This window comes from Lagenorhynchus albirostris, chromosome 9, assembly GCF_949774975.1.
Source record: "Lagenorhynchus albirostris chromosome 9, mLagAlb1.1, whole genome shotgun sequence".
Taxonomy (NCBI): Eukaryota; Metazoa; Chordata; class Mammalia; order Artiodactyla; family Delphinidae; genus Lagenorhynchus; species Lagenorhynchus albirostris.
The window spans coordinates 27,445,618-27,461,470 of NC_083103.1; the positions used below are offsets into that span (position 1 = coordinate 27,445,618).

The window sequence follows — 15,853 nt, forward strand, 5'->3', positions numbered from 1 at the left end:
AAGGAACAAAAAATTAAACAGAGGCTTTAGAGGAAACATGTACAGGGAATCTTGTGTTGAGCTTTCCCTGTGTTCTCTGCTGCATTTTAATGACCCAGGGTGGGGCGGTGATATGAAATATTGTTCCTTATTTAACGTTTTACACTCCCATCTCCACATTGTGTATTTGCTTCTCTTGCGACCTTTTCGTTGCATTGGTAACTGCTTCTTTTCATCCATAATCCAACGTAAGTGTACCTTCCTGCAGAGAAATTACAGGAAGCTGTCAGTGTAGAGTTAATATAGTTAACGCACCCTTAACTCTGCTATAAACCCCTTAAATAATTAAAACTGTATGCTTGAAGAGTCAGATTTGCATTTCTTCACCAAGTTTATTTAGCACACTTTGTTACACTCAATTAAATGAGAATGTTCTGTTTCACTTTCTTTGCTTCAGGTGGATCATTTTGCCTTTTGATTCTTGTGCCCTAGTGGTAATTTCACAGTGCTTAGGTCTCCAAAACTGAATATATATTAATGCATATGTAGATCTATACACACCCATTAAAAGGTTTACTATTTGTACTGAATAGAATCTTTGCCCAAGGCGTTGGAGCATTCCAAGTAACCTAAGGTGTAACTGGGACAGCAGATAATTCGTGGTGGTAGAGAAGGAGCTGGACAGAGTTGTTGGAACATCCAGTGTTTTATTTAAAAAGCCCTGTTACTTTGGCATCACCTTCAGTGCCCACAATTTGATTTGTGAATCTCCCTGCGAAAACAAGAAGATAAAAGGTGTTGAATGGTTCTAGAAAGGAAATTAAATACAAGTACTATGACTCTTCACATCTCAGTTGGCAAAGCATGTGCAGAATGTTCTTCATAAATTAGTTCATTGCTTAAGTTATGCATGTTTAAGGAGGAATAAATTAGTTATCCATTTCCTAATGAGTAGTGGGATCCATCGGAGCTTGATGAGAGAGGAAAGAGCATCATTTTACTTCCCCAGTTGGGTTCGATATCCCTAAACTTCACCATTAATCACTCTCTCAATTTCCTGAGTTATTTCTGACTCTACGTGTAAGATAGTCTGGCCTTTTAATTTTCCTACCAGGTAAGTAAGACTTTTTGAATTTGCCCAGTGGGTTTGTAGACGGGAGATGCTGTCTCCTTTGCACCCAGAAGTGTTCCTTGTTACAATGGGCCCTTCTGTCTTTGCATCGGTTTGTCTGGGTGTGTTCACGGATAACAGTCAATGTGTATGTGCGATGACAATTACGAGGGTTCTAATATGTTTAACTGTTATGGGATCTGTTATGTCTACTTTAGGGTCGACCCCATCCCATATGACACTCCAAAACCAGCGGGCCACACGCGGTTTGTCTGCATCTCAGACACACACTCCAGAACAGATGGTATCCAGATGCCTTATGGGGACATCCTTCTCCACACAGGCGATTTCACCGAGCTGGGACTGCCCTCAGAGGTTAAGAAGTTTAATGACTGGTTAGGTAAGGAATGATTGCGTTCTGGCGCCCCCAATTAACCTTTCCCGTCCGAGTGTCACTCACTGCGTCCTAATTGAATTAGAGCACTTGGAAGCTAGCTCAGCCATTTCTCATATGAAATGCGGTGGTGTCTAGCTTTAATCCAATTCTGTTAATTAAAGATGAATTTTTAGATATTTAATTTTACTGTGCATCCTTTCAGTGCCTGGCCTCGGTGGCTCTGGGGCAAAGGGATGGAAAGCTTTGAAACCAATCTCATCGCACTCATTCTGCTTTAATGAGGGCATTCATTGGCACACATGAGACGTAGAATCATATTTTTAATTCATTGGCTCTGCAATCCTTCCCAGGTATTATAAGTGAAGACCTACTAGTAAGAGACCATTTCTAAGGAATGAAGGAGGATGTAAAAGCCCTTATATAAAGGGAGGGTCCTAGCACAGGGCTGCTTGGGGGCAGCTTTCCCAAGTGAACCAGAAGGGTATCCTAAGACCCCTGAAAAGATAAGATGTCCTGCTGTAAAGCTCCAAAAATTTGGAATACGAAACCACCCTCCACTCTGTGGAAAGGGTAATAGCAACTTTGTGGTTTCTGTAGAGGCACCCGTGGGTCGGGGTTATGGGAAAAATGTTGGCTCCTGGGTCAGGCAGTTGCCAAATATTAGCATTACAAGGCAGTCATTACAAGTCTTACAAGGCGAGATTAGATGACAGATCTTTTTCGGAATCCTCTTAGGTGAGGGAAAGGAGTATAAGAATTACATAGTAAAGAGTAAAAATCACTCCGCAAGAATAATGTCATGAATAATGTGTCAGCCAACAAAAATTACTCAGGAGATTTAAGCAGAAACTTGAAAATTCATTTTTCCATCAAACTAAAGCAGGGTTTGAGACATTTTAAAATAATTGATTAAGTGATAAAATATATGTGTTAATGGAAAACAATATTCATTAAAAACAGTGAAAATATTTTAAAAACAATGAGCCTAACTATAACATAACTATTTTGAGTTTTCCTGTGACCTTGCACATCTATCCACCTTTTATAAAGTTGACATCAGGGTACATATCTGCTCTTTTGTCTGTTTTCATTTGATAGTGTTGGTAAGATTTTAATTGATTTTGCATAACTTCCATATTTATCCTTTTTGATAGCAGTATGACATTTGTATTGTTCTGTATGTTTATTTAATAAGACATCCCTCTAAAAAATGAACATTTAAATTGATAACAATTTTTCCTCTGAAGCTAGCACTGAAATGTGCGTTTTCATTTGTATGTCTTTTTGCTTCCATTGACTTGTTTCTTAGGGTAAAGTACTGTATGAGTTAAATTACTAAGTCAAAGGATATGAAATTGTTTATGATTCTTGCTGTACATTGGCATCTTGCTTTCCAAGGGGATTGTAGCTGTGTCCTGAATATACCAATTTTACCACGATCTTGGCGACGTTGGATATTGGAGCTTTATATTTCAGTAGGTATTCAGTCATCTCACTTAAAACAGCAAGATATCTTAAATATCATTCAGCATAATCTCATTCTTACAAATGACTCAGATACAGAGAAATTAACTGACTTTCTCAGAGTCTCCTTGTGGTAGAGCTGGGCGAATAATCCAGATCTTCTCACTCCTCTTTTGCATCTGTCAAATTTGCTTTCAAGTACTATTATCTCTTCATTTTAGCAACGTGTATTTATGAACTATTAGCAGACAAAATTATTTGGGGTTGAATTTTGACAGTTTTAAACTGTTCTGTGACAGCTGAATTTCAACACAGAAATGATCTCGCTGCATTGACAACGTTGATGTGTAAAGGAGTAACCCTGTGGGAAGCGTTTACAGAAATAAAAGACAGGATAGATCCTGGTTATAATCTTGTTTAGCCACTGACCTTGGGCAACTGAGTTAACCTCGCTTTTCCCCTTGGTTTCCCTCTGTAGAACGAAGGATTAATACCACCTGTCTTTCTGGTTTGTTGTGCAGATTAATCAGTAAATGATTGCAGCTAGGAAGTTTTTGTGGGCCATTAATAACTGAATGGGGAATGTGGCGAACGAACCATCAACACATATTTACAGGGTAAAAACAAGAGGAGGTCAGAGGAATTGTTTAGTAGAATGGACGTAAACACGGGGAGATTTCATAAGGGAATGTACTCCATAGATGGCAAAGTGCCATGACTAAGGAAATAGAAAGGTAAAGAATTAAAATGCTGAGGTCCGATTGCAAGGTCAGTTCCTTCTCGCCCCATTTCCCCTCTGATCTCCTGAGGCAGGAGGAAGAGTTCTCTGCAAGGGACGCAGGATGGGAGGCTGAAGGGAGCCCACAGTGGGGTAAGGATAGAGAAGTTCAGAATCCCATAGGGAAAGCCTAGAGTAGCTGCCCAGCAACCTCAGGGTGCTCCAAGGGTGAGACGGTGTGTGATGACACTCTACCACTTGGCTCAGTTGGGAACCTCTCCCCTGAAAAGAGTGCTTCCAGCAAAAGCTGCCGGGTGGCCTAGGAGAGTCGAGTCAGGGGTCAGATCAGTCTAGGGCTTTTGCCATAACAGGGCATTCAACTCTCACCAGAATGGTTCCTCACAGATTCGGCAGGTACTGAGATCCAGTGAACCTCTAACTGATTTCCATCTCTCTAGTCTAGGCCACCCTGATTCTTGGAAACAGCCCGACCATCCCCCGGGCTCCCTTACTTTCCCAAAAGGCTAATCTATTTCGGCTATAGGCTAGGCACTCCTTCTCTCCCTATAATATCCTTTGAAGGTTGCTAATGTTATCTGCATTTTACAGATGAGGAACCTGGAGCTCAGCTGGGCTATCTTACCCGAGATCATTTAGCAGAAAAGAAACTCAGAGAGGCTAAGAAATCCACCCAGATTCACTCAGTGTGAGTAAACTTGGGGTTGTCTGACCCCCAAGTTATGAGCCCTTTCCCATTCCGTGGTGTTATGAGTGGGTTTATGGCAGCTAGGAAGCTTGCAGACTTTAGGCTTGAATTAAATATGGTAGCTTCCAGCAGCTTCATGTGGAAGTTGAATAGCTATTTGACCATGTGCTGTTATTTTAAAGATGTGGTTAAGCTCTGCCCATCTTGAATCTCACGCTGACCTACCAGCTGCAGGGGCTGAGAATCCCATCACGAGTTCTGTGTTGGTTCAGACATGGTGGGTCCCTGGTTAATTTGTACATATACCACCTGGCAGGAGGAACACACAAAGTTATTAATACAAAGTAGTTTATGAGATAAGCAGGCGGCACAGGGTCATAAGATGATAGGACCCAAACTAGGTACAGCCAAAGGTTGGAAAGGTAATGCAGCCTGTAATGATTACGAGCAGCTAGGAAGAGCCTGTGTTGAATTCCCTGCCTTTGATAAGTTGCTTAAACTCCTGAGCCTTGATTTTCTCATTTGTAAAATGGGCGTAATAATAATAATATACCCCATGGTTGCTGTGAGAATATACTCTGTGATATACTCTCTGACCATTCTGAACACGCCCGTTGGCCTCTGGACTTTCAACAGATAGTGTAGAGGGAGACAACAGAGCCAGCGGCATAGAGTGCAAAAGGCAGAGACTAGAAAGGACTGGCGCCATAGATTTAAGAGGAATTTGGAGTGTAAGAGGGAGCCCAAAGAGGCATAAGAGTAGAGGCTGAAGACAGGTCTCCCTCTTACACTAGTGGGACAGGACATTGGGACTGTAAGAAGACTTGGAGGTCCCACCTCCTCTTTTTTTTTTTGTGGTACGTGGGCCTCGCACTGTTGTGGACTCTCCCATTGCGGAGCACAGGCTCCGGACGCGCAGGCCCAGCGGCCATGGCTCACGGGCCCAGCCGCTCCGCGGCATGTGGGATCTTCCCGGACTGGGGCACGAACCCGTGTCCCCTGCATCGGCAGGCGGACTCTCAACCACTGCGCCACCAGGGAAGCCCCCACCTCCTCATTTGATGGAAGGGGAAACTGAGGCCAGAGAGATTATATGAATTATTCAAGGTCACTCAGATAAGTAATGGTCTTGTTGGGACTGAGACTTGTATTGTCTATGGGTGGCAGGGGCTAGACACCGTACCTCTTCCCCCACCCCTCCGTTACATGTATCATTTCATGCAGTCCTCAAAATAACTTGTGAAGTAGCTTCTATGACTTATGAGTAAGCTATTATTAGCTTCTTTATTACTTAGGAGGAAAACTGAGCCTTGGTGAACTGAACTTACCTAAGATCACGTGACTAGGAGGTGACCTGAGGATTTGATATTAAGTCTATCAGACTCTACTTCCCATTTGTGTTCTCCTGTCTTTCTCTATTCCCAGTCTGGGGCTTGGGATCCCTGCTGGAGGGACTATATCCTGAGTAAAATGGTGTTTTTTTTTGTTTGTTTGTTTTTTGTGGTACGCGGGCCTCTCACCGCTGTGGCCTCTCCCGTTGCGGAGCACAGGCTCCAGACACACAGGCTCAGCGGCCATGGCTCACGGGCCCAGCCGCTCCACGGCATGTGGGATCTTCCCGGACCGGGGCACGAACCCGTGTCCCCTGCATCAGCAGGCAGGCTCTCAACCATTGTGCCACCAGGGAAGCCCAATGGTGGTTTTTTAATAACTACCTTTCTAAACATACACACTAACACATATATAGGCTCAGAGCCTAAGGTGGGTCTATGTCATTTCTCATATGTCAGAGTTGTCGGAAAGAGGTACAGATAGGTCTTTGCTAAAGAAATACTTTTTAAGGTGATGGTTAAATCCTATAGTCCCATTCATGTGTCAGTTCAGATATGCTCCAGGGGTGTCATGAATGAATAGGCTTTGGTGGGCTGGACTGGGATCCTAGCCACTCAACCATTATGGCATTTTCTTTGTTATCTTGGCAAAAAAGTATCTCAGTCACAGACTAGGCTTAAAAATAAACTTGCCAACTATAGATTAATTGCCAGTTAAAATGTAATTGTTTTTATTGCCGGTAAATTCCAAACCGCTGAAATGCCTGAAGGCACCTTTTGTGAGGCAGTGGGTCGTGTGTGGTCTTCCTTCACTTTGCCCCTTTGGTCTTTCTGTGTCTCTTTGATGTTCTTTACTGATCACTTGATTTCATGGCTCCTGTCCTCTCATCTTTAGAATCTTTGTGGTAACCTTCTTCTTGGATATGCATATATGTCCATGGATCCTGCACAAACGGAGACCTTATCATTTGATTGCACACCCACCTTCATATTTCCAACTTTCAGTTACACCCACACCAACTTTCTTCCCATCCCCCGAATGCACATGCCCTTCCACACCGCTTTCCTGTTGCAAACCCTGTTCCCACTAACTGGAATGACCTTCTCCTCCAGGAGAACTCCTTCATCCTGTGTGACTGGTTCTTTTTCCCTTAACACTTTGGTCAGGCATCTGTGCAGCCCTTCCCGTGGTTGTTATGTCATTGTTTCCTTGTCTGTCCCCTGCCTAACAAGTGCTCCTCGTACATCCAAGTTCTGAGTAGGGCCTGGAACATAGTCAGTGCACACAAAGGATTGTTCAATCACTGAGTGAATGAATGAACATAAAGGATAGGACTTTTCTTCTGCCTGCACGTTTGGCCAAAACTTTAAAATTATGTTGTACTGCATATAAAATGTCTTGCCCTGCCCTTCCTTTTCCTTTTTGTCCTCAAAGTATGTATCCAGTTGGCTATCGTTAGTGATTCCTATATACTGTGCAGAAATGCTTAAAAAGGGTTTGTGGTGGTTGTTTTGTTTCCTGTATTATAATTAGAAAGACACCTTTCTTGGGTGGCCTGTTCTTTTAGCCGAAAGTTGATGTTTAACAATCTAGTCACTCAAAATCCCTTTTAACACAGCACCAATGCCATGAAATTAAAATTATGGCTTTTCTTGGGTCTCAGTTGTCATTTAATAGCTCTGAGTTTCAGTCTCTCCAGGGCTAAAAGAAAGAATGAAAATGCTTCCTTGGAAGATCTCAAGCAAAGGGTTCTTTGTATTTGTAGGAGCACTGTATTAGGCGCAGTTATAACAGAGTATGACTGTAGCAAACATCCCAGATCATAGACACACAAACTGATTTTGCCCCTTTCAGAATAATCATACCGGGAGAATGTGTTCCTCTTCCAGTGATCTTGCTATTGGCCCAAAGCTTTGGAGCTGGTCTTTGGGAAAAGCTTTCACAGCCTGGGCTATTTATTTTATTCTTATAATACATGTAATGTTCATTCCTGATAACTTAGAAAATAGAGATAAGTGAAAGAAGATAACAAAAGTACCCATGGTCAGAGATACCACTGTTAACATTTTTAAAGAAGGCTTTCTATTGAATAGAATAGGGTGATTCTATACAGAATGTTTTCTATTGATACACACGTACGCATACATATACGTGAGTGCTTTTTACCAAAATAGAGATCTTACAGTAATACTGTTTTGTAGTCTGTTTTTCATCTCAACAATATATCAAGAACAACTTTCCACATCAATAAATATGGCTAAAATACTTTTTCCCCAAAAAAGCATACTTTTCGATATAAATAGGATACACATGTTATAGAAATTCAAGTTTTTGACATGTGCAAAGTAGAAAATATACATTCCTCTGTATAATCCTGTCTCCAGAGTGATTACTATTCGATGTGTAGCATTTGAGAAATTTTTCTACTTTCTACTTTGAATATCCTCAACAGCAGCAAGTCTTTACCCTTTAAGTGTTTTTGTTTAAGGAATATTTTTATTTTTTTTCCTTTTCACAATTTGTTGATTTTATTTTAACCATCCTCATCCGTGTTCTCTGCTGCTCTAATAGTCAGTCTCTACACAGATGACCATTTCTCAGCAGCCCATTTCTCAAGGTACACAGCAGATGGTTCTGAGGACTCTGGCCCTTGCTCTGTATTACTGGCTCCGCTGGTAATTACTTGAAGTGGTGAAGTTTTCTAGGGTTCTTGGTCCTGGGAGGACTGTTTTCATTCAGTTTCTTATTCATCCTGTGATAATGGCTGAACACTGTTGTCCTTGTTCCTTTTAGGATTTCATGAAACGATGGGAGTTATTGGAGAGGCTTTCTTCCCCCTGAACTCCCTTGAAGGGAGTTTAATTTCATGTTGTCTTAGCCTAGAAGGGCAACAGAGTGAAACCAGAAGGACATTGTTTTAGGAGAAGAGGTTAGGGACAGGATGGAAAGGCAGGCTTCGCAAGAAGGAGTACAAGATGAGAACGGTGTTTGTACCACCAATGGCAAGCAGGAACCTTGGAGGGAAGGGAACACACGGGGAAGAAGAAGAGAAGCATGGGTAGGGTCATTTGGCCTTGCCACCATCTCTGTTTAAGGAGTATTTTTAAAAGTTAATAGAGCTATGCATGTTGTCCTGTAACTTTAAAGAATAAAATTACAGCACAGCATTCTGCTGAATGGGCGCACTCTGGCTTATTTAGCCAGATCTTTACTAGTAGACACCCTATGTGTTTTCATTTTTCTTTATTATTATCTGCACCGGTGTGATGATCATCCTTCTTGCGCTCTCTTTGCAAACATCCTTAATTTATAGGATACCTTCCTATAAGTAGAATTGTTGCTTCAGATGATACGTACTTTGAAAAAAGGGTTTAATATGTATTGTCAAATTTCTCTATATAAAGATTGTAATTTCTTTCTGATACTCTCAGTAGTATTTGGGAGTTGGTGTCACATATTTTTGAATATCCTCAGTGGCAGAAAATCTTCACCCTTGAAGGGCTTTTTATTTTTTATTTATTTATTTATTTTACCCCAATAGAGAAGGTTACCTTCCTCCATGAAGGGCTTTTTAAAAATGACTACAGACTCTTTTATTAATTGTGAAAGCTTACGTACTCATTGTGAAAAAATGCAAATAACTGTACAGAAAAAACCAAGTTCACTACTCTTCATAGCGGGAGTGTATCCTGTCGTGTAGTATATGAATGCATGTGTGTGTGTATTGATGTATGAAAAGACAGTATGGTGTCAGGTTAAGAGCGTGAGTACCAGATTTAGTCTGTGTGTGTTTAAATCCTGCTTTCAACATTGTTAATTTTGTGATCTTCAATTTATTCATCTGTAAAAGGAGAGTTATTAATGCTTAGTGTATCTAACCTACAAGGATTGTGGTGAGGTTAAATATAATAATGGGTACCCAATGTGTACAGGTAGTGAATGGTCACTAAATGTTACCTACTACCCAAGCTGCCATGACTCCTCCTTTCTGTCCTTCTGGTGAACTTCTCTTATTCCCCGGGACGCCAGAACTTCAGGGAAGGTAGCCCTACATTCTCTTGTGCCACAGTGACCTCTGGCCGGTGGCCCACTCTGCCTGTGGAGCATAGAAAAGGATGAGCATCATGGCCTCCCTGGCCCCCAGAAACCTGGCCCTGTCTCCTTTCCCACACACAACACACAAAGACGTCTCCTTGGATTCTAATTAACCTGTGAACCACACACCTGAGGAGGCCAGGCTTCAGTCTTCCGTCATCTCCCTTGTCTCCCTCCTTGAATCTGGCCCACTGACTCGCCACCCCTACACGGGCACACAGTGTCACCGTCTCTCCTGAAAACCATTCCTGCCCAGTAGTTTCCTGCCTTACAAACTCCAGCACACCAGGCTTTAGCCAGGTTATCAATGGCAGATTTCAATTTATTTTTTAAATTCTTACGCATAACGCTTTCTAGGTGTGGTTTGCACATTTAAGGTTGGAGCTTGCAAAGTGGGCAAGTTGAGATATACCATTTTGAATAAAAAACAATGATGTGACATAAGGGCAACAAAATAAATAAGTCATGGGTCTGTCAAGTACAGCACGGTGACTATAGTTAATAACACTATATGCTATAGTATAGTACAGTAGTATATACTATAGTATAGTTACACACATAAGTATTGCATATTTGCAAGTTGCTAGAAGAGCAGATCTTAAAAGTTCTCATCACCTGAAAAAAATTCGGTAACTATGTGTAGTTACAGATATTAACTAGATTTACTGACGTGATCATTTTGCAATATATGCAAATATTGAATCAATATGTTGTACACCTGAAACTGATATGTCAATTATGCCTCAATAAAAATAAATAAGTAAAAACAGAACAAAACAATAATGTGACATAATGGCAACTGCTTTTGATGTGCCTAGCAGTTCCGAAAGAAAAGTTTCAGAAATGATTTGAGCAGGAGAGCCTCATTGGAATGTTTACAGCGGTATAACTTTATGACCACTTAATAGTCATATCTAATAACGAGGTAAAGGTTAGAGGCTTTAAGAAGGGCAAACAAGATGACTTGTCCCATGATTTATAGAGGAGAATGTGCGAGACAGTTTCTTAGATTTCTTAGAGCCTAGAATTCCCTGGTTCTTATTGTTTACAGTTTTAATATCAAAGAAGTTTCTTAATCTTCAGTTTGCTCACAAAAACAGTGTCTGACATGCTGTACTCTTCAGCTTTTGACTGATAATTTATTTTTCCCAGTTATCACCCTAGAGTTATAGTTTATTTAATGGCTTCTCTTTCTGTTTAAATTTATTTATAGCTTCTCTTTCTAAGCAATTTCCCTAGGTTTATTTTTTCCTTAGTATGACATTCTAGAATAAAAGTGTCTATGAGCTGCCTATATATTCTATCAGGTGGATGCAGAGATCCTGTTTTCCTGTCTGTAACAGTATAGGATGAGTATCTGTGTAATCCAAATAACAGTTGATTCATGCTTACTATTTACTTGTTCTTTATATTGAAGAATCTTTTATCCTAAAGTGAATTACTTCATGAGTCAATTCATATATAAATACATTTTCCCAATAAGGATAAAATTAACTTTAAAGTATAGGTCATTTTATTAAGTACAGTACTTTAAAAAAAAAAAAAACAAAACCAAACAGAATAGTTGAATATGCTCAAATAAGTAAGATTGGGTTTTGTTCCAATGGAAAGGATCATCAGTGACCTGAGGACACAGAGGCTAGGTCGTTTCGTGATCCATGTGAACCTAATCCTCTCTGTTATGGCCAGCCATTTTCTTAAATTACATTAATTATACTGGTTCTAATTTATATGACATCTTTCCTCCAAAGGACTCAAAGTACCTTTGAGTATATTAGATCATTAATGCTTATAATGGTCCAGGGAAGTTGATATGGGCAGACAGTATTACCCCTGTCTTGCTGATCAATGGATGGAGATCCAGAAAGGTAGAAGGACAGACTGGGGTCATACCGTGAGCCAATCCAGGAGCTGAGACGAGAGCTATGAACCACTCTTTGAACCTTCACTTCTGAAGCTCCCTGCTTCCTCCTTTGCTGAAATATCCCCATCTCCTAAAGAGAAATAGACATGGCCAAGACACATATAACCACTACTTCATCAGCTTAACAGAAAAACCACATAAACACTGTCCTGAAATGGGTGAATCTTTCCTCACTTTACTGTTTGAAAATTGTATCACTATTAAAAATAAATAAATAAAATTTAGAAAGGAGCTCTTTGGAAATAAAAAAGTCCCCAACTTTTCCAAACCGTCTGGCTAAGAGGCAATATTGAAACCCCCAAACTGTATAATCCTAAATCTGGACCAGGATCCTTGTATCCCAGAAAGTGAAGGGACTTCACCCTCAAAGGATTATTTGCATGTGATCTCCTCTGGACCAGGTCCTGCTTTGTGGTAGGCGCTGAGAATGGAGAAGGGAACAAGAGAGCAGTGTCACTGCCTTTAGCATCCAGCCCTGATGGTCAGTATTATTTCCCTGATTTTATAAATTAGGCAGCTAGAACTCAGGGAGTCTAAACATCTTACCCAATTTTGCACAGGACGAGGGGCTTTATCTTCTGCCTGGGTGTGATGCCATTTATCATCCTGCACTATTTCTACATAACAAAACCTGGGAGATTATTTTCATCCTTTGAGGTTTTATCTGTGGCATGGAGTCCTGATTTTATCTTAATCTGTTTCTCTTTCCAGATACTTGCATTTAACTGGAGACTAGGTATTTTGCCACAGATGGTAGAAGGTACACAGATACCTCAAAGACGGTATATCTCAAACCAAATTAGTATCTCCTCCAAATACTGCTCATTCTCCTGAATTCCCATTTCTGATTCCCATGACCATTAACGCAGGCACCTAAACCTCCTCTGTCTAAATATGACTATGTTTTGTCAGTTTTCCTTCTTGAGTGTCTGTTGTACCTAAAGAAACTGCCAAGGCTCAGCCTACCATTCATTTTCCTGGAACTGTTTAATAACTAATGCTTACTGAGTACTCACCATTGCCTGACTACTTACAAGAATTAACTCATATCTTCACAACGTTCAGGTGGGTTGATGCTGTTATCACCATTTTTACAGATGCAGTAGAGGCACAGGACCCTCTTCCCATGGATTATGCCATCAGACTTATATTTTCTGGAATGCATTTTAGGAACCATTTACCGATGGAGTAAAGTCTGTTATGCCATTCAAGGCTCTTCATGAGCTGGTCCAATCTATCTGCCCAGCTTCCCTCCCCAACATACTTCTCTCCACCCTCTCTTTAGCTCTTTGGGCTTATATCATATCTTTTCTCTCTTGCTAGTCCTCCGGACACAGACACATGCTGGTCCAAAGTCGTCCTCACCTTATCCATTTCCCGGGTCTGTTGGTCTCTGCTCAGACCTCTTTGGTGAGATCTTATTTTTTCTACTTCTGTGTCTTCTTATTTATTATCAGTCTTCCTCCACTGAGTGCAAGCTCCGTGAGGGTCTGGACTTGTCCCATTTGCCACTGTCGTATCCTCTATACCTACAAGAGTATACCTCTGCGCAGGAGCTGCCAACACACGTGCGCTGATTGGATGGGTAGAGGAAGGAAAGCAAGCTCCGTGAGAGCAGGGGTGTGTCTCTCTGCTCCTTGTCATTGATGAGGTTGCAAGCATGGTGCCATGTGCATAGTAAGCACTCAACAGATTTTTGCTGAATAACTGAATATTTGCTCCTGTGGGTCCCACTGCCTGCCTGCCAACCTTGTTCCCTTTCCTCTGTGAATTTTGTTCATTCTTTAAGGCCCAATTCAAAGTTTACCTCTGTTACGAAACTGGCCCTGCCTTCCCAATTGGTCATCTTTTCCTCCCCTCTGTATGGTGTTTAGACCGTTAGCACACATTACTCAAGGGCTTCTCATCTCTTTTGATTATGAGTCTCCTAAGAGCGTATTGCCAGCGGAGTCTTTAGCAAATAGAGACTCTTTAATAAATGTTTGGTTTCTTCACTTCCTAGTTGTATTTCCGTGAACAAAATGCATTGCTTCCCTGATGCTCAGCCACCTCTCTTCTCCAACAAGGAGAAATAGAGTTGTGAGGGTAACGTTTGAGGGACATCCTCAGAAGGTGTCAAGTACCATGTAAATGTTAGAGATGATCATTTTATTTTAACATCACATCACGTTCTTACATCAGAAACCTTCGAACGGATTTCCAGACCCCACCACAGGTTTCTGGATAAAGACAGTCATCCTTGTACCAAAGTGACCCCGGGTTTGGCTTTGAACTTGCTGATACTGCATAGGTCATTTCCATTTCAGCTCTCCCACCTCCTCCCAGCCCGCCTGCATATTGTCTCCTGGAATCTTTTTTTCCAGCTGTCCCCTGGGTTTTTGACTGTCATTTTCCTGGCCCTGAAGCTGCATGGAGAGTCAGTTCTGCTTTTAGTCTATCACTTGACTCGCTAATTCTTGACGTCCTCCCTCTCCCCCTTCGACTGATAAATATTTATTATTGGTTTTGTGTGCGAGTCTTCAAGGTTTCACTCTGCCTGACCCCTGTGGTCACTTAGTGATTACATGCACCAGCTGAGGTAATTTATTCACTTTGTTTTGGTGTGAACACGTCCCATGGGTCTTGTAACTGCTGTAATCACTTGACCCTACTGGCTGTTAAATGCCTTAAACACAGTTATTTTAAATTTATAATTGTTTTCATTAAAAATCCCTTATAGTAACTTAGCTGACCTTGCTGTCAACTTGGCATAATGTGCAAGGGGGGAGAAATGAAAATATTATGATGCAAATAATATGGTACTCATCAGAGATAACACGACAAATCATTAGCTCACCCCACGCATGCTCACCTGGAGTCATGCGAGGAAGATGAATGAGAAGAGCACATAATTGTAGCACTGTCCACGTAATTCAGTTCAGCCATTCCTGCACACGGGGCAGGCCACTGGCCTAGGGAGCGGAAAGTGGAGTGCAGTCCAAGGTAAAGTACCAGAAGGGCCATTAAGGTGTAGACAGCACTTCTCACACCAGTGGGTGGCCCCAGTTGATTAATCATTTTTCAATGAACATTTTTATACTTCTTATTTTGAATCTAATTTCAAATTTCAGAGAAGTTGCAAGAATAATACAATAAACTCCAATATACCCTACACCCAGATTCCCCAACTGTTAGTTTTGCCTTATTTGCTTTATCATTCTTTCTTTCTCCATCTCCCTTCCTCCCTCCCTCCCTCCCTTCCTCCCTTCCTTCCTTCCTTTCTTTCTTTTCTTCTGAAGCATTTGAGTGTGTGCTACAGATATCAGGCCCTTTACTCTAAATTTTTCAATGATTCTTTCTTGAGAACATGGCTATTCATTTACATTAACCCACTACAGTTTTCAAAATCAAACATAAATTGATACAATTCTATTATTTAATCTCAGATTTTTTTTTCAGATTTTGCCAGTTGTCCTAGTAATGTCCTTTATAGCATTTTTTTCTCTATTCTAGGGTCCAATCCAGAATCATGCCTTGCAATCAGTTTTAAAAACCAAACCAAATCAGACTAAATCAAAATACTGTTTCTCACTTTCTTACCCTTAAAGAGTGAGAAGGTTATAAAGGAAACTTGACCTTATAAAATTAGCCTATTTATACCTACATTTCTAAGTAATATTATAAGAAGAGTTGTATATTAACTGACAAGATGCCATGCTATGTGGGTGTTTTGTAAACACGTTTGTTATCTCATTCAGTCCTCCGAGCAAACATACAAAGAAGTTATTCTTGATCTGAAGCTACAGATGCTGCATCTACCATAACATAGATCCCCAAATTCTAAAAGGCAGCGTCTGTGTTGATTCCTGCCTTCTTCCACGCATTCGGGGAGGGTGGGCCTCCAGGATCCTAGAGATTCACGGCAGTGGGGACTCGAGTGATGTTATCTTTCTCTCATTTCTAGTTTTTACATTATACTGTCAAAGACCAGAAAATATGTTTACCGTAGAGAGTTATCTAACATGTTTTTTTTGCTCCGAGAGGTACTGCCTGGTATCTTCATGAATTTTAAAAATTGGTGAAATTCTGAATGAATGTCAAATAAATTAGGTTTGTTTGATGGAAGGCTCTTAGACCGCTGGCCAGAA

The 15,853-nt window shown here is 41.0% G+C and overlaps 1 protein-coding gene across 2 annotated transcripts in view; it reads left to right on the plus strand.

Moving 5' to 3' along the window:
• The window catches only part of MPPED2 (metallophosphoesterase domain containing 2), a 181,777-nt gene that overhangs the window by 55,986 nt on the left and 109,938 nt on the right, over positions 1-15,853 (plus strand). For both annotated transcript variants that reach the window (XM_060157737.1, XM_060157738.1), the window contains one exon: positions 1,309-1,490. In XM_060157737.1, coding sequence (XP_060013720.1) covers positions 1,309-1,490 — 182 coding nt within the window. The remainder of the gene's footprint in view (positions 1-1,308; positions 1,491-15,853) is intronic.